At 33.2% G+C, this 20014-nt stretch overlaps 1 protein-coding gene and 1 long non-coding RNA gene across 2 annotated transcripts; both read right to left on the bottom strand.

Annotated features, from left to right (window-relative positions):
* Nucleotides 1–10722: 10722 nt before the first annotated feature.
* LOC146957815 (uncharacterized) lies at nt 10723–12365 on the bottom strand. Its single transcript, XR_015019984.1, has 2 exons — nt 11140–12365; nt 10723–10958 (listed from the first exon to the last, which is right to left on the bottom strand). It is a non-coding gene; the product is annotated as an uncharacterized LOC146957815 (long non-coding RNA).
* Nucleotides 12366–15060: 2695 nt separating this feature from the next.
* LOC146957816 (uncharacterized) lies at nt 15061–15975 on the bottom strand. Its single transcript, XM_085739331.1, has one exon. It carries the CDS (start codon nt 15772–15774, stop codon nt 15373–15375), a length of 402 nt encoding a protein of 133 aa, XP_085595457.1. The 5' UTR covers nt 15775–15975; the 3' UTR covers nt 15061–15372.
* Nucleotides 15976–20014: the final 4039 nt, after the last annotated feature.

Raw genomic sequence — 20014 nt, forward strand, 5'->3', positions numbered from 1 at the left:
TATACAATGTCTCTATCAACTGAACTTAGGTCAAAAGAACTGTAATGATAACATTTAAATCTAAGAAAACATAGATTCAATATTTTTCTCAAATTTTCTTTTACAACTTTAACAAATTTAGTTTGGAAATGCCAAGATGTTATTTTCATTATTTTTGAAAATATACCCTCCATAACTTATCTTTCTCATTCTCTCCGTCACAGTTACTCACCACATACTCCCTCTGCATCTTTTTATAGGAACTAGATCGTTTACCCGTGCTGCCGCACGGGTCATATACATCTAAACACATAACATAAATGCATTATTATATAGTAGGTAAAATTATAAATGTTACATTGGGATATTAGCCTCTTCATATTTTAGCGATGACATAGCGCTATAAATAAAAGTTTTACCTGTTCCACCATATACCCATATAGAAAGAAAACACCAGGTTGATTCGCATTAACTCTTGCCATGATTGTGTCATATATTCTTTTCTGTTACAGTGTCATGGTTGTCATCAAACGAACATGCTCATTAGCCAAAACGTGCTTGTCATAGTTTAACTCGTCATATATCAACATATTGCGTGCCTGATGGATTAATAAAACATTAGGGCTAACTCGTAATATATCAACAAATGTACCTAAAACAAACAATTCAATGCATAATATACTAAGCATAAAGATGGTTGTCAAATGTTCCCCCAAAAAAGAGAAGATTGTTGAATGAAAATGCACCACCATACAATGTTTACAAAAACATGGTCTCGTTCATTATGAATACTAAAGAGTCTTCATTTTCTCTAAAACTCTTGTTGAGGGTTACAAATTCCAAGTTTCTCTTGCATACCATGTGGTTGTCCTTATTAGAACAAAAGTTTTTAAATTACATATCTTAAATTGTTTAAAGTTTGATGTATGATTTTGGTAGTATATTACAAACACGAAAATCTCAACACAAAAATAAGAGGATTATTAAACTCCATGTTATATCTAAATAAATTTCATTACTCATAGCAAAAGATACAAAAGCTATGCCTTGAAAAATATAATTATAAATGTATGAATTTGAATACAACAGTTTTTCCTTTTACACAATTACAAAAAACTATACATATAGTCCACACTAATCATACAATGTTTGCAAGCTAACTGAAGCATGTAAAACAACAACTACTCTGTTATTTGTTCGTAGTCATACAGATTTGTGAAAATGAATATCCTTTGTGAACTACATAACCTAAAGGTACAAAAAAATTTGTTAGACCTAAGAATGTAGAATAACCCTGTAAACATAACACCACTTGCTACAAAATTGTTGGTTTCAAAGATATATTCATCCTCTAAGAGGATTCCTCTCACTTCAATTTCTCCTTTTATCATAACTTTACTATTTTTCATGACTGCTGACATCATTCATAGATATTGTAATGGTTATTGTCCAATGTTCTACAGGTCCTGTCCTGCCGCTGAGTAATATGTCTTGAAATTAGCCATCATCTTTATTTGGATATTGTACACCTAAAATTGATCAAAATGTATGCTTTCAAAACAAATAGATAGAGATTCATCAATTATCACATGTTTCATAGAGAAAGGAAGTTCATATAGAAATGAACACATTGCATTACTATACCTGTCAAATGCAAGCATAATGGAACTTGCATTGCCACGGATTCTTATACTGCATTGTATCTCTTAGTGGGATACTGATGACATGATGTTCACAAAGCTTAATATTAATACCACAAACAATACACTACAACTTGTAAAAAGATGAAGAAAAATGTGACACTTTATTCCAACCCCCTCCATAAAAGACAATATGCTCTAAAAATAACAAAAACAAAATCTCAATAGCACCAATTACTGCCGAAAGGAAAACATGCTCTCATTGAAAAAAATAATAAGTAGAGAGAACATAAGACAAAAAGAAGCCCTTCACCCTTTCCTTCTAGAGATCTACCACAACCAACAAAGAAATCCTACATTTTTATTTGTGAAAAACAACATTGTATATGAAAGCACACGACAAAAATCTCGCACACAGTAATGAGGAAACAAAAGAACAATCACACATATATAATATGAAATGGATAAGTAAATAAGAGGCCAATACCTGAAATTTGATGAATAAAATAGTAGAAGACACAAATATATGAAAGAAGACTTGTTATCATGGTCTCTAATGGCTCCAATTTTACTTCCTTTCTCAGGATTCTGCACACTAATAACACAAAGAAACTCTAGAATAAAAAAAAAATCACAAAATGAAAATGTTGATATAGGCAGGAGGAGGAAATAATCAAATAATTCTATTTTCAGTGAATACAATACACTAATAAATCCAAGCCGGTCAAAATCGAATTGTCACCGAAATGGATTGGCCACCGCAACTCGGAGTTATGGATCGGCCACTTAGTTCAGTGCCGGCGGAGTTGAAAAGGATGACGTAGAAGAGTATGAGTGTGGCAACCAACGGTGAAGGAGTGGCGGGCGTCGGGTGGAAAAATTTCATGTTGAAAGAGAGGGGTGGGATTCATGAGGGAAGAACAAAGAAGAGACAGCACCTCAAAAAACTAAGAAGCATAGAGAGAAATATATTTTAGAAAGAAAAGAAAAGAGATGATATTCAATTGAAGGAATCCAAGCCAAATGTGATTTGAAGTTTGAAAGTTTCAATGCCCGTTGTTTTTTGTAAATGCTATAAAAGCACCTTGCATTGGTAAAACACAAATGCATGGGAAAGTATAAGCCAATTAAATGTGATAAAGGAAGGTGGAAAGCAAGCACACAATGCATTAAGTGACGTAAGGCAAAAGGAGGGAAAATTTGAAATTGAAGTGTGTACTGTGATTTGTGCTAGCCAGCAGCAAGATCAGATCTACGGCTGATAAATAAGTGGCGCCCAAAGGTGTAGATCCAAGGGCTAGGATTATTTGGCGCCTAAAAAAGTAGAATTAGGGTTTGGAGTGTTAATTGGAGTGTTAACTAGGATTAGGAATAAGTTAGATAAGTTAGATAGTTTACAAAAATCACGTTTGTTAATTTTCTTTTTTTGAAGTAATAAATATGTCATAAATGTATATTACTATTATAAAATTATCCTTTGTTTATAGAGATATTTAATGTTAACTTTTCATATTTCAAGGTATATTGATAATATTAACAAGGGATGTATTTGAAAAAAGAGTAATAAATGCATCTAGAAATTTGCATATAGTCTTATATTTAGAGAAAAAACTTTTTTGTAAAGTAGTCTTATAAAAAGAGAAGGAAGGGGTATAAGTTTTATTGGAAGAAAGCATTGAAGAGAAGAAAATGACAGTACATGATACAAGCACTGCAGAAGTTACTTGAGGCGCAAGTTTCATTTAAGCTTTTGTAATTTCTCTTACATTTGCATTTCATTTGAGTTACATGTAGTTAGTTAGAGTTTTCAGCTCCTATAAATAGCTATCTCTGTAACCGTTTCTAATCAATGAAATAAGAATCATTTTCATCTTTCTCCAAAAGCTTGAAGCTTCATCCATGGCGGATTTGTTCTTAGATGGTATCAGAGCAAGAAAATCTTGCTCTGCTTCCGCACATTGAAGATTGAACGATAGATAAGTTCATCTTCTTCGTTCACTCTGTTTTTCTACTCTCTTTTCACCGAGTCGTTTTGTTTCTGCGTTTCTGGTTTTCATTGTTCTTTCTTGAACAATTTCTCATTTCTTCTTTGAATCTTTGATCGGATTCTTCTTCAATATGGTGCGAAACAACAACAATCAGGATCAAAGCCTTGATCCTTACTATGTTCACTCGTCAGATAATTCCACAACAGTTACGGTTACACCTCAATTAACTGGAGAAAATTATCACTCTTGGTCCATGAAGATGCGAAGAGCTCTTGCAATGAAGAACAAATTCAAGTTTGTTGATGGATCTATACCTGTGCCAGAAGAGGATGATTTGAACTACGCTGGTTGGGAAAGGTGTAATAATTTGGTTCATACTTGGATAATCAATTCCATTTCACCTTCTATTGCACAGAGTGTAGTGTTCATAGAGAATGCTATTGATATGTGGAATGACTTGAAAGATAGATTCATGAGAGGAGATAGGATAAGAGTGGCACAATTGCAAGAAGAGATTGCGAATTTGAAGCAAGGTAGTAAGAAAGTTACTGAATTTTTCACTGAATTGAGAGGATTATGGGAAGAGTTGGATCAGTATAGGCCAATGCCTCAATGTACTTGTCCAATAGCTTGCACCTGTTTAGCTATGAGGAATAACAAAGCCTTTAGAGCAGAAGACAGAATCATCAAGTTCTTGATGGGATTGAATGAAGATTATCAAGGGGTGACATCACAAGTTCTATTGATGGATCCTTTGCCCCAAATTAACAGAGTTTTCTCCATGGTAATGCAGCAAGAAAGGAAGATGCAATACAATGTTGTGTCATCACCTGCAGCTACAATGGATGATGCAACTTCAGGACTTGTGAATGCCATGGATGGACAGAGACAATTTGGAAGAGGAAGAGGAAATGGTCCTCAAGGAAGAGGAAGAGGAACTCTAAGAGTGTGCAGTTTTTGCAATAGAACTAATCACACTGTTGAAACTTGTTATAAAAAGCATGGATACCCTCCTAATTGGGGAAGAGGAGGAGGAAATTCCTTTTCAAATGGAGGAAATTCGTATGCAAGTGCTAACTTTGTGGAAAGTGAGGATACTGAATCTAAGGGAGGCACTTCCAATGGAAAGAATGAAGATAATGGTATGATGTTAACCAAGGATCAGTATCAAAGTTTGATAGCATTGTTAGAAAGAAGCAACATTGATTCTAAAGGCTCAGCAAATGTGATGAGAGCCAGTACTTCATCTGGCAATATTGGAGGTAAACTTTTTACCAATAATGCTAATTGCAAGTTTGATGACACTAGCTGGATAGTGGACACAGGTGCTACACATCACACTTGTCATGATTTGAACTGGTTCACTACTTATTATGAAATTAATCCTATCAGTGTTACTCTACCAAATAAGAACATTGTAGAGGCTTGTTACAGAGGAAATGTGAAACTGTCTGATACTTTGCATATTTGCAATGTGTTATTTCTACCTGACTTTGCAGTTAATCTCATATCTGTGTCAAAACTGTGCAAAGAACAAGATTGCCTAGTGAATTTTGAGGCTAATTTGTGTGTTATACATGAAAAGAAGGATATGAGGAGGATTGGTTTGGCTGAAGAAGTGGATGGTCTATATTACTTGAAGGCCAAGAAAGAACCACAAAAACCAGTCAAGATTTCTAGTATTTCTGTTTCTAATAATCAGTCTAGTACTGTTGTGCCACCTGGAATCCTATGGCACCTTAGACTTGGGCATCTATCTCATGATAGAATGCAATGTATGAATAAAATGTATAGCTACATTTCTGCTAGTAATCATGTAGCTTGTGATATTTGTCAAATGTCAAGACAAAAGAAACTGCCTTTTACTGTCAGTCAGAATAATGCACATAACCTGTTTGATCTTGTGCATATGGATATTTGGGGTCCATTCTCTACTGCCTCTGTTCATGGTTTTAGATATTTTCTAACCATTTTAGATGACTTTAGTAGACATGTTTGGGTAGTTATGATAAAATCCAAATCAGAAGTCTCAGCAAAGGTTAAGAGTTTTGTTCAATTAGTGGAAAATCAATTTGAAAGGAAGGTTAAATCCATTAGGAGTGATAATGGACCTGAGTTTCTTCTGCAAGAATTCTATGCAGAGAAAGGTATTTTGCACCAAAGGAGTTGTGTGTATACACCACAACAGAATGGGAGAGTAGAAAGGAGACACCAACACATACTGAATATTAGTAGAGCACTAATGTTTCAGTCTAAATTGCCCAAAAAGTTTTGGTCTTATGCAGTTTTACACTCAGTGTATCTTTTGAACCGGATACCAACAAAACTTTTACACAATAAGTCATCTTATGAAGTACTATATGGTCATGCACCTGATTTGAGTCAGCTCAAAGTCTTTGGCTGCCTCAGTTATGCTTATACCTTGCCTATCAACAGACACAAATTTGATCCAAGAGCACAAAAGTGTGCCTTTTTGGGTTATAAATCAGGAATGAAAGGCTACATCCTAGTCAATGTTCATACTTCTGATATTTTGATCTCTAGGAATGTGAAATTCTTTGATCTTGAATTTCCATTCCATTCATTGTCTCTAAATCCTCTTCCCAACACTCACATTTACCTAGATAGTAATTGTGATTTATCTGACAAGCTGTCTGTTGATACAGAAGAGTCCACTCAAAATATTGATGCATCTGAAAATGTTGATGCATCTGAAAGTGTTACTACTGATATTGAACCTCTGGACCAGGCTGATGAAGTTGCTACACATTTACCTCCTAGACACTCTCAGAGAAGTAGTAAACCACCTTCATACTTGAAATACTATGTTTGTCACTCTTCTGGTTACCCTATGGCCAATTATGTTTCTTACTCTCATCTTGCACCACAACATCAAGCTTATGCTTTGTCCCTTTCACAAGATATTGAGCCTTCCACATACCATCAAGCCTGCAAAGACTCTAGATGGTTAACTGCTATGCAGAATGAGATTGAGGCTCTCAATGCTAACCATACTTGGGAGTTTGTGGATTTGCCCTCAAATGCAGTGGCTATTGGGAGTAAATGGGTATATAAGATTAAAAGACATGCTGATGGAAGTATAGAGAGATTCAAAGCACGTCTTGTGGCCCAAGGATATACCCAAACTGAAGGTTTGGATTACTTTGAAACTTTTTCACCTGTTTCAAAGTTGTCCACTATTAGAGTCTTATTGGCTCTGGCATCCATTCACGGTTGGCACCTTCACCAACTGGATGTTAATAACGCTTTTCTTCATGGAGACTTGAATGAAGCTGTGTACATGAAGGTACCTCAGGGAGTTTCTTCTCCTAAAGCTGGACAAGTGTGTAGGCTACTTAAGTCTCTCTATGGTCTTAAGCAAGCTAGTAGGCAGTGATTTGAGAAGCTTACCCAGTTTCTTTATGCCCAGGGTTTTGTTCAAGCATCTTCAGATCACACTTTGTTCACTAAATCCACTGCTTCTTCTTTTACTGCACTTTTAGTGTATGTAGATGATATAATCCTTGCTGGTACCTCTCTCACTGTTTTTGATGAATTAAAACTTGCTTTGCATCAACAATTCAAAATCAAAAACCTTGGCTAGCTCAAGTTCTTCCTTGGTCTAGAGGTGGCCAGATCCTCTAGGGGTATCACACTCTGTCAAAGAAAATATTGTCTGGAACTTTTGGCAGATGCTAAGCTCACTAGTTGCAAACCTGTCAACACTCCTCTGGACCCTTCTTCACGCCTACACCAAGATGGAGGTTCTCTTCATCCTGATGTTTCTGGTTATAGAAGATTAGTAGGGAGATTATTGTATCTTACTACTACCAGACCTGATATTGCCTATGCCACCCAACAACTGAGCCAGTTCATGGCCTCACCTACTGCTCTTCATCATCAAGCTGCCCTTAGGGTTCTCAGATACCTCAAGAGATCTCCAGGTCGTGGCTTGTTTTTCCCTCAATCATCTGATTTGCAGTTGTTTGGTTTCAGTGATGCTGATTGGGGAGGGTGCATGGACACCAGAAAATCTATTTCTGGTTATTGCTTCTTTATTGGTCAATCTCTTGTGTCCTGGAAATCAAAGAAGCAGAATACTGTCTCATGTTCTTCTGCTGAAGCAGAGTATAGGGCCTTGGCCTCAGCAACCCGTGAATTACAGTGGATGTGCTTCCTTCTCCATGATTTACAGCAATCACCAGCGCCTTTACCTGTGCTCTATTGTGATAATCAGAGTGCCTTGCACATTTCTGCTAATCCTGTGTTCCATGAGCGCACTAAACACTTAGACATTGATTGCCATCTTGTACGAGAGAAGTTGCAAGCTGGAGTCATGAGACTGCTTCCTGTTTCCTCACACAATCAGACTGCAGATATGTTTACCAAAGCTTCAGGCCCTCGTCAGTTTTATGAGTGTCTCAACAAGCTGGGCATGATTGACATTTACCAACCTCCATCTTGTGGGGGGGTATTGGAAGAAAGCATTGAAGAGAAGAAAATGACAGTACATGATACAAGCACTGCAGAAGTTACTTGAGGCGCAAGTTTCATTTAAGCTTTTGTAATTTCTCTTACATTTGCATTTCATTTGAGTTACATGTAGTTAGTTAGAGTTTTCAGCTCCTATAAATAGCTATCTCTGTAACCGTTTCTAATCAATGAAATAAGAATCATTTTCATCTTTCTTCAAAAGCTTGAAGCTTCATCCATGGCGGATTTGTTCTTAGAAGTTTTTCATCTTCCTAATGTTTAGTTCTTGTGGTGTCTCCCACTCTTCTTACAATGTCAAGAGTTTATTTTTAGTAGGGTTCCAACGACTTGTTGACGTCTCTTTTTTTTTTTTTTTGTATGTTTGTCTTCCTCCTCCTCTTTTTTTATTTTGCACGTTGTTTTGTAGCTTGGTATCGTTATAAGTTTCACTTTGTTTTTTCCGTTGGCACAATTCATACATTGTAATGGTTTTGTCGTCTCTTCCCTTTGTAGTGATCGGTCTCCCTCCAAAGGGCGTTTAATGCTTAGACCTCGACCACCATCACTACCCACATTGCAACCGCTTCATCACCCACCAACCAAGATCCAACCCCATGCCACCGCTCCACCTAGTTCTTTTGTAGGCAATCATTGTGTCCAATGTTGCGTCATCACTTTTCTGGTTTGAGATTTAATAATTGTGTTGGAATTTTTTATATTTTGTTTTTGTTTTGTTTTGCTTCTAAGTCCGTGTTATATTATTATTTTTAATTTGTTTCAAGTTTGCACTCCATATGTTAGAGTGATTCATTTTTGTTGGTACCATATTCTGTCTAAGGAGCTTATTATGGTTATCACCAAATTTAACATTCTTTCAGCCTTATAAAAAATCTATCAACAAGTGGTTGAATTGTTTAGTACAGAACAACTTATAGTTGAAATGGACGACATGTCGAAACCAAACAACAATTTTTCATCTTCGAGGATGGATGCAATTAAAAATGGTGAATCTTTTATTAGTCTCGATCATTTGCCATATATGAAAGAACTTGATTTGATCATTAGGATTAAGAGTGTGATTTGTTAATGTACATTTGAATTCTGAAATTTCTGTACATTGATACTATTTAACCTTTAAAATGTGTATGAAGAATGTTCTAACTCATAGCCTATTTCATTGTACTCTATTTATTTCTAAGAAGTTTATTTTATTGTAAAAAAAAATGGAAAACACTATCAAATTGTTGTAAAGATCTATTTCTTATAATCTAGTCTCATCCCCAAAATTCCCCCTTCAAACTCTCAAACAAAATATACAAATTTATTAATTTCTATGATATTAGTGAATATTGCGTCAAAAAAGATATTAGTGAATATCAAAATTATGTATTTTTCATCTTAGGTATGTTATTTTATTTTTTTTGACACAATATAGGCAGGTTGTATATTAGCTACTAGACCGTTTACCCGTGCTACCGCACGGGTCATTTACATTGAAAAATAATATATGAAAATAAATGTGATGGACTTCATGGAGTTACCTATTAACATCAATAGAGAAAAAATGAAGCTTGCAAGAAAAAAAATTAGTTTGAGTTTTGCGATAATAGTTGTTTCAGAAATATTTTACCAATACATACATGACCAAACATAAAAGATAGTCACATATATTAGGACCAGTCTCCCTTGAAGAAAAAAATATTAGGACCGGTCTTGTGAAATAAGTTTAGATTCACTTGTGACAAATTAAAACATTAGTTTCACAAATTTGTTACACCATAACATCAATAGAGAAAAAATGAAGCTTGCAAGAAGTTGCATATAATGAATGCATTGTTCAATGGCCAATAATAGCATGACTAATGTATTCTCGGACAGCCACTCCACCGTGAGGCAACTTTGTCAATTTTTCTTTGTCTTTCTCTCGGATCATATGAACTATGCTTATGACTGGCTTTGTTATTCAAAAACTTAACTTATAATCAAATTGGGTTTGACATCTTTCTTTTTTATAATAGAATATGTGATTCACACCTGAAAATTCCCAAAAAAAAAAAAAAACTACAATTGTTCAATTACCTATGTCATATAATTAAAATTAGGAATGTAAAAAAAGTCAATATATTCTCAGTCATTTTATTCCGCTGTTTTTTTTTGTCGTCACACCATCTCCCTATTTTTGTTACTTAGTAGCTTTCTTATTTTGATTATATGGGTTTTTTTATTTTTCATGCTAGAGTATATTTTTGTATATCTTTATCTCTTAATCGGGTACATCTTGTGTTTGGATTTGAGTTCTTTTAAAATATATTTGATGATTAAAAAACAACTTGTGAGTAGTCAATATATATATATATATATATATATATATATATATATAGAGAGAGAGAGAGAGAGAGAGAGAGAGAAAGAGAGAGAGAGAGAGAGAGAGAGAGAGAGAGAGAAATCCACATGCAAAAATTTATGTTAGATTAACATAAGTTGTCGTCACTATTATTTCGGAACATCTTGTGCTTGGATCGGAGTTCTTTAAATACATCTTTGCTAATTTTTAAAAAAATACAAAATGTGATTCCTCTTGTAGAAGGCGCAATATATATAAATAAAGAAATCCGCATGTAACTATTTATGTTAGACTAATATAAGTTGTCATCACTCAATTAACTTCAGAATAAGTAGAAAATTATGTTACATGATAAATCCACTTGCAACGAATTATGTTAAGACTAACATAAGTTGTCATCGCTCAATTCAATTCATAAGAAGTAGGAAATTACATTACTTGACCATGAGATTATTTTGGTACAAATCTAAATGCATTCTACTTTGATTTCCTATTTATTTCCTTTGTGGCCTTCATGTGTATTGAGTTGGAGTTCTTAGAATCATAGAGAAAAATATTAGAAATAAACACTTGAAACAACTAAGAAATTTCTTAATTTCTTAAACAACATCATATTCATATAAGAGAATAAACTGAGCAATACAAATGAAAGAGGATAAGTATAGATAATTACATAACCTAACCATATGGTCAATTTAAGAGGAACAACCAATACCTTCTCATCAATTAGCATATTAGAGAAATCATCCACAAAGGTATGCGTACCTTTGTTTTTAACTACTCCCATCCTGTGAAAGTAAAGATTATACAATAAGATTAGAACACTTGAATAACATGGTTAAAAAAAACGTAGAAAATAGCTTACTTTGTGTCATTGACATCAACAACAAACCTGGTGGTAAAGCCAAAAGATCAGGAGGAAAATGATCAAATGCAACATATAATGAGTAAAAAAGGAATATGAGAGATTAGTGTTGGTTATATACGTGAAAGGGAAATAAGGGAATTAAGATGATTTAAAGCCTAACATTTTTTTAGGTTTTACGTGGAGGAATGTAAAGGGACACATCCTATAGTGATGGTATAAAAATAAAAGGAGTTACAATAATTAATTTTTTTTTTGTACAAACAATAATTAATTGTTATTTACATATGATTAAGAATGTAACCGACCGTTTATTTTTATTTATTTTTAAATGAATGAGTTAGCACTACTTGTAGATGAATAAATCGTACAAAAAAAACAGCCAGATGTAGTTGAAAGATGTAAGAATAGGTAGTGGAAAGTTACAAAGCTCAAATGGTGAGTTACATAATAAATATAAGAATTAATATATGTAAATGGAAATATTTAGTAAATAGATGAGTTACAAAATCATGTGGACCAATAACAACAAAGCATCTTTGACGCCAAAGAGTAGTAGAATTAGGGTTGACAATTTTTCTTAACATTGTTATTAGTATTAGAAATAAGTTAGATTAGATTAGATAAATATTTCAGTACTCAGTAATTAATGCATTGATTGATATGATGAGACCCCTCTTAAGATCCAAGAAAGCATATCTGCATTATTGGGTCGGCAAAATATACTATATTTATCCCCCCATATAGTAACTGTACATTCAAGTATTTTTCCACGGAACAATTCTTACATGGTCACAGACCCAAATCAAATTTATTTGATCACACACACACAAATGTAATAAATTTAAAGAAAAATTATTTAGCCACATCATTCAAATTCATTCTCTTTTATTTTTTCTTCATTTATGAGTGTGTGTCCAAATGAAATTAATTTAGGGTTGTGTCCAAGTTAGAATTTCTCTTTTCCACGAGGAACATCCTCTTGGCTGTAGCCCCCACCTGGCGGTTGATCTGTAATCCTGGAATCATTTTCGTGACAATGACGCATCCTATGCTTGTAGTTGTAACCTCTCTCATAATTACACCCTCCGGTCACTAATATAAGCAAAAATCCACTTTTTAGATACATTCAATTAATGATGTATCTGACATATAATAAAGACCACATACATCATTAATTGAATGTATCTAAAAAGTGGATTTTTGCTTATATTAGTGACCAGAGGGTGTATATTCTTTTTCCATTTCCTAACTAAGTTGTGAAAAGTTATAATCTTCGTTGAAACTTGTGCTTAATTAGTGAGCATCTCTATTTCTTTGCGTGCCTGCATAGTGTACATTCCTCAATTTGATGAGCCACAATGTTGTATACGGCTATTTATTCCTTATCTAAATTACTCTAAAGTGTATATATATATATATATATATATATATATATATATATATATATATAGACACACACACACACTCTGTATTCTAGATCAAGTTCTCTTTCTTTATACTATTCTTGGTTCACGCTTACTTAATTACCTTGGAAATTTATAATCAATCCATCATGTTCATCGATCACGATGACTATAAACTTTTTTCTCATTATTGTATTAGTCACGCCCACCTTTTAGTACATCTTAATGAGTAAAAACAAAGAAACGTAAAAATGAAGTCATAGGATTGAATATATGTCTGATCAGTGAAACATGCATGTAATTTGGCCCTAACACTATGTTTTACAATTCAACACCGAGACCGTCTTATTCAACCATGAATTCGAAACATTCAACATCATCAATATACTTTTATGAAAATTAACCTTTAATTTTGATCATAGCTCTAATATTAGCCAATTATTTTCATCCAACAATAATTTATCATTACCAAATGTGATCTGTGGTGAGAACGGATGAGTGACAATGGTGGCGGATAATGCTCCGGTATGACGGTATCGATTTCCGAAACGGCGACGTTGAGTCTTCACGGTGAAACAGAAGGTGCCTGCAGACACGTTAGCACTCCGACACTCAAGTCAGTAATGGAACTGAAAAAGAGTAGGTAAGAAGTGGTATGAAAAGCTAATCATACCTTGAGGGTGAAGTAAGTTCACTCTTATATAGACACGCGTTGGGCATAACCGTCTATGAGTTATGCGGCGTGTGATTAGGGACGGTTAGAGGACATGTATAGGGTGATCCTGCTCGCACCGAAGCACGCTTCTATGTGGCACGGTGCATTTAAGTTGTCGTGCTTCCCTTAATGAAAGTTGACCGAACATCAGAAATAACACTCTAATTATCTTATAAAGACAATTAATCAACATCTTAGCAAGAATCTTATACACATACAACCCGCTAGAGATATTAGCTTAAAATCATTCATTCCCTCTCAACTTTTAAAATCAAAACTATAAAATGTTTTCCCTAGGAAGTTTACTATTTCTATAAAATTCTTTTTTTTTTTTTTTTGTAAAAAAAAAATAAAATTCTATTTCTAACAAGAACCACATAACTTTTGAGCTCCACTAAAAAATCCTTAATAAAATCAAAATTAATATGCAAGAGAAGCAAGATTACCTTTAAAATTGTATATATCTGATAATGTTAAAGGAATATTATTAAAAAAAGCAAGGACAAGCAATTTCTTATCTAATTATCAGGTACTTAATGAAGGTTCATTATTTTTTATTAAACAAATATATTGCTTCCATAAATTAAGAAGAAGAAAAATTCTTTCACCTCGTTAGTTGCAAATTTAGCTGCTAAATATTTTTAAAAAATTTCAATAAAATTCAAAAATGGCGTCTATGGATTCAAAATTTCACATCCCAATCCAAATTTATTTTTTATTTATTCAAATTGATTTATTTATTCTATCATAAAACGACAAAAGTTAGCTATATTTTAAAATCACAAGGTACAAAGTACAACAACACACTGGGTCTCATGAGTCACGACACATGTCATCCGTCTCCATCGCCCACCCTTTCATCCTGTAATTTTACTTTTGCATAAAGTATTCATTCCTGTAATTTATATTCCATTTCATTCTCAACCTCTCAAACAAACCGCATCAAAATATATCAACCGTTTAATTAATAGATGCCTCTTGATATAATTCTATACTTAGCTAACAATTTCCATTAAGATATTAATGCTAAGATAATCAACATTTTCATCCCGTAGAAAAATATTAGCCAACCTACCAAATTAATAACCATTCGTCACTTGTTTGTACTAGAAATAGCTGAAGAGATTGATTCCATTACGTAACGCAACCTAGCTTAGCTAGCCACCAAACCAACCCCCCATCTACCCCTATCCTCTTCCATTTTTGAGAATTTTATCAATTTTCGTTCACTCAATAACTACTCCATAAAAAATTACAAGAAAAAAAATAGGTAACAAAAATTGATGTATATGATAAAGGTTAAATTTGATATGGTAATTTTGATTTATGGACAAAGTGACAAAATTTCAACTAACTAAAACTCACATGCACAACTGCAGAATTTTGATATAGGTAAAATTTACCGGCTGAGCTAAAACTCAGGTGGGATAAAGAAACATTAAATTCTGATAAAATCACCGATATATTCGGTTGGTACGCCTGTGTAAAAAAAAATCGGTTGGTACGAACAACATCAATCATTCCTGATAACTCATACATACAGAAAAATCCATAATTCGAGAATCGCATCGCACAACTAAACAAAGAAGGGTAGAAGACCGTAAAAGTATTAAAGCATAATATAAACAAAAATGAAATAAGGTATGAAGCTGGAGAATTCAACATTAAGTTGATCGATTCCATTGAATTAATTCACATATTCGATTCAGATCCAATATTTCACATCTGAAATATTCATCATATCATATCATATACTATATAACAATTAACATATCAAAAAACCATAAGAAAGAAAAAGAAATCAATTAAGAAATTGATCATCCTTCAAGAAGAGGAGAATTGGAGAATAAAAGAAAAAGAAAAGAACAAAAATCGTGTAATTAATTAATTTACGTAATTATGAACGAGCACTAAGGTAGTGTTCGATCCTCGAATTGCAGAGAGGTTGATGATGATGAATTTTCATGTACAAGGACAAGTTCTCTTCGGAAAAGTGGATCTGAAAAACGCATCAATGTCTTCACTATTCTTAACTTCAAAGAATTGAAAATCATCCATAAGCTTCCTCTTACAAGAAACAAACGGCTTCGGTTTTCTCGGCGCCGGCGGACAATCCTGTATCTCCGGTATCTTGCTTTCTTTCGACGTCGGAGTCCGGTAACTCTCATCGATTTCACCGTCAACAACAGCACCGTCAACGTTTTCTTTCTCAATTTCAGATTCTATGATTGCCGACGACGACATCGTGTCGGCAACGTCAGGGACTTGATCGGAGGAAGGAGTGACAACGTCGTCGTTCTCGATGACGTCGACGGCGGAGATTCGCAGTTTTGGTAATTGCTGGAGGTGAAGATCGGTAGACATGGTTTAAGCGGTGTTTGGATGGTGGAGAATTGTGTAAGAGAAGAGAAAAGAGAATTTTACTTAACGTGAAGTGCGAGAAAGTGTGTTTGTTAGTGTATATATATAGATAGTTGAGTTGTAAGAAGAAAACTTTATGGAAAGCTTTGAAAGCGTGCTTTCGAAGGTAATAAGAGATTGAAAGAATGTGATGAGTTTTTGGTTGGATGGAGGTGAGGTATCACTATCACTACAATAGTGCTCTATTATAACTTGTTTAATTTTACAGTTCACACTATACCTTAATTCATTACTTGTATTTTTTTATTATCATTCAATTTTTCAACTGCATGGTATGAATGTTCTGATTTTGTTTTTAAGAATTTTTCTATGTTTAGTTTTTCACTCTTCTTTTTAACCCACTATAGTTATGGTCTTTGATATTCGATAAATATCTTGATGTATTTTTATATTAGATCTTATCAATTGTTATAAGACATAACCGAATTGATAATGAGATATTTTTTATCTGATTTTACTGAGTGATTCTTTTGTGATATACAATTATGTTGTTAAATCTTCCAAAATTATATTTATTTTAGTAATTTTGTTTTGAGTAATTTGTTTCTTTGATTGTCTTTGAATTTATTTGAGTTGTATTTTATTACAATTTTCCAGTCTTGTAAAAGAATCAATCATGCATCTTTTGAACTGTCTTAATATTTTTGTATAGACTTCAAATTTCAATCATGCAAAGTTTTACACAAATTGGAAAACTATTACTCCTACATACTTTTACTATACTGTAGATTGGCTACCGGCCACGGCCGTTTGGACTTTGGACTTTCTAGCTGACTAATTTTTCATTTTCTACGTTACCTAGATAATAAATTGAGAAAGACTTAATTAATGATTTGGTCCCTTAAGTTATTTGTTGGTTACATTTTGGTCCCATAAGTTATTAACGTTACAATTTGGTCTCTTAAGTTACTTTTTGGTTTCGTTTTGGTCCCTTAACTATTAAAAGTTTCGTTTTGGTCCCTTAACTTATTTTTTGGTTTCGTTTTGGTCCCTTAACTTATTTTTTGCTTTCGTTTTGGTCCCTTAACTCTTCCTCCGTCAACCACTTTGGTCCTTTACGTTAGGATGAATGTATTAGAGTTAAGGGACCAAAACGAAACCAAAAAATAAGTTAAGGGACCAAAACGAAACAAAAAAATAAGTTAAGGGACCAAATCGAAACAAAAAAATAAGTTAAGGGACCAAAACGAAACTTTGAATAGTTAAGGGACCAAAACGAAACCAAAAAGTAAGTTAAGGGACCAAATTGTAACGTTAATAACTTAAGGGACCAAAACGAAACCAAAAAATAAGTTAAGGTACCAAAAGAGTAATTAAGCCATTGAGAAATGATATTTTGACAACCACTTTTTGACAACTTTTGGACAACTTTCTCTCTCATACTCACATGATATTGTTATCCGCTCTCTTCATTTTTCTCTCTCCATTGTTTTTGACCAATAAGAAGTGAGAAAAACAAGGTTGTCAACAAAGTTGTCATCAAATAGATGTCAAAATATCATTACTCTAATAAATTTCTCTTTTGACAATATGATACTAATAATAAATTATTCAAAATTAGTAAAATAAGTGGTATATTAATAGTAATAATTTCTTGAGTGTACAACTGGTGGAGTTAGAGAGATTTGACAAATTAAAGAAAGAGAAAATGCAGAAGATCTGTTTGGGATAATGGGAGCACTATAGAAAACTTTAATTAATCTCATTACTCATTAGTACTCCATATTTTAATCCATTACAGTAAAATTTTATATTAAAAAGTCATAACTTGGTATAATTACATACATAAATGGATTCCCAGATCAGTATATATTTATTTATTTATTATACAATCTTGAAGTTTATAATTGTAACAAGTTACTACTTGCATAATTTAATTCAGAGTAAATGGAGGTAGATAATAGCAATAAAGGAAATAATAAGAATAAAGTTTATTTTTTCTAAAAAAAATAAAATTTATTTAATCCTGGACCATCCTTTATTATAATGGTCCTGAATAATCCCGATGCTGATGCTGAAACCAAAAAAAATAAATATCTGGGAGAGTTTATTTTTCAACGAAATATTGACAAAGTACTACGGTAAACGACAAATAGAACTGTTCCACGTGTAAAAGTTATTTTGACTTGGTTGGATAAAATTGTCTTTTTGCATGTTGGGTGTAGGAATTAAGATACACTCGATTGTAGCAGATAAAAGTGTTTCACGGAACGGACATCACGGTCCATTGCTTTTACGAAGAGTGATTACTGAGTTTGGAACGTTCATTTTACGTTACAGCAGGCGCATTTCGGCTTATGGGTTCTATACCACGCGTCTATCAAGCGCGTGCTGAAATTTTGACTTATTCACCTAAAGATACTAGGTAGATATATTATTGATATAAGTGTATATTTTAATGTTATGATTTGTATCTATAATTATTATTAATAGCTCAAATACAATCTTAAAAATGTCCACAAGTCTTAGATCAATTGTTAAAATACTTAAATTTTTTGTAAAAAAAAATCGAAATTATTAAGTTAGATTGTAAGATTGGGGTTCGAACACAGATCCTTTTAATTATGTATGATTTTTAATAGTTATTTGTCATTTTGTCAATTTAACAAAAAAAAAACCATAAAACAAGTCCTTGAACAATGTCAATTATCAAAGTTTGAATAGCTCAAAAAATAATATCAAATCATTCTCACTTCTCTCAAAGCTTGAAGAAATCTAGAAAATAAAAGGTCCAAAATCACCCAACACGATTAACATTAACAGAAGGGCGAATCATGGTCGAGATCCTCTTAAGCTAAAAAAAGTATGAGAAAATAATGCGAAATATTTAGACCGTTGAAATATAAATAAAAGGAGGTTTTAGAATTTTAAAAAAGGTGGGAAAGATTGGTTAAGGCGTGAAACTTGAAAAAATACAGAAGAAAATGCAGAGGATCAATTTCCAACTACACAATATACACCATTCAACAAATAATTTTCTTAACATGGACTTTTTAAATATTTTGGAGGCGTTGTTTTAACACCGGACCTTCAAAATTTTGGACGCCGGAATTAGTAAATGTATAAATGTGGGCCCATAAATACTTTCGGCGATCCAAAAAATTTGAGATTATTGATTTCATATCAAGAAATGACTTAAACCAAAACCCACTTAGCATCATGCGATAGATCTTATTGTGAAGGAGTGTCCTTAACATCAACTATGTGCTTCAATCATTACCCTCATCAATCGCCTCTGGATGCAAGAGTGGAAGGTTTCTTTCAAATCATACTTATAGGGAGGCAAACCAAGTCGATGATTGGCTTACGAGTTATTCCCCTGATCTATCTATGGGTACCCATGCATGTTCTTAGTCGTCCTCCGCATGGGGGTGTTAACCTCTTATGGCACGACTATGTCGGTGTTTATTTTGGTGGTAGAGTCCTTGTTTAGTTTAGCCTAAGGGCTTTCGGTTAAATTTTTGGCAGAATTTTTACTCTTCCAAAAGTATGAAATTCATATTCTTCTCTCTTTGCAAAGTGACTTTAATTAAAAAAACATTAATCGGTGTAGAAAAATTATACACTTTATGAAACTTTATGAAATTTGAGGGAATTGAACTTATGACCATTAGTTAATACATCAAACAACATAATTACTCAAACAATTGCATCATTATGATATTTTTTAATTTACTCCATCCGATCTTATGAGAGAAAAATACACTCTTCTCCGTTAAGATCAAATATTATAAAATATTTTTTTGGAAAGTGTTCTCCAAACGCACTAGTTAAGGAAACAAACTATAGTTGAATATCTTAGAACTTATGCAGTCAGATTTTTAAAAGTTTAAAAGGTATGTTTTCAAAGATTTTTTTTCCTTAATTAGTAGTGTTTTTGAAGACACTAGTTATCGAGATTATTTTTTTAAGAATAAAAAAGACCAAATGAAGTAGGATCACGTAACATTAAATGCATTTGTATTTTCCCACCAAGAATTAAACAAATAAGTACTACTACATGAATCTGAAAAATACTCCATATATGCTATAGAAGTGCAATATACTATAGTATCTTGAAAACTACTACTACTAGTAACAAAAGAGATTGATTATTTATTGTCCCCTGTAATTTGACATAAACATGTGTTAGTAATCTTGTTGTCTGTTACGGAAAGATGAGCATTGTAGGTGATCCCATCAA

This window comes from Medicago sativa, chromosome 1, assembly GCF_051527215.1.
Source record: "Medicago sativa cultivar Bolivia chromosome 1, Bolivia_mono, whole genome shotgun sequence".
Taxonomy (NCBI): domain Eukaryota; kingdom Viridiplantae; phylum Streptophyta; class Magnoliopsida; order Fabales; family Fabaceae; genus Medicago; species Medicago sativa.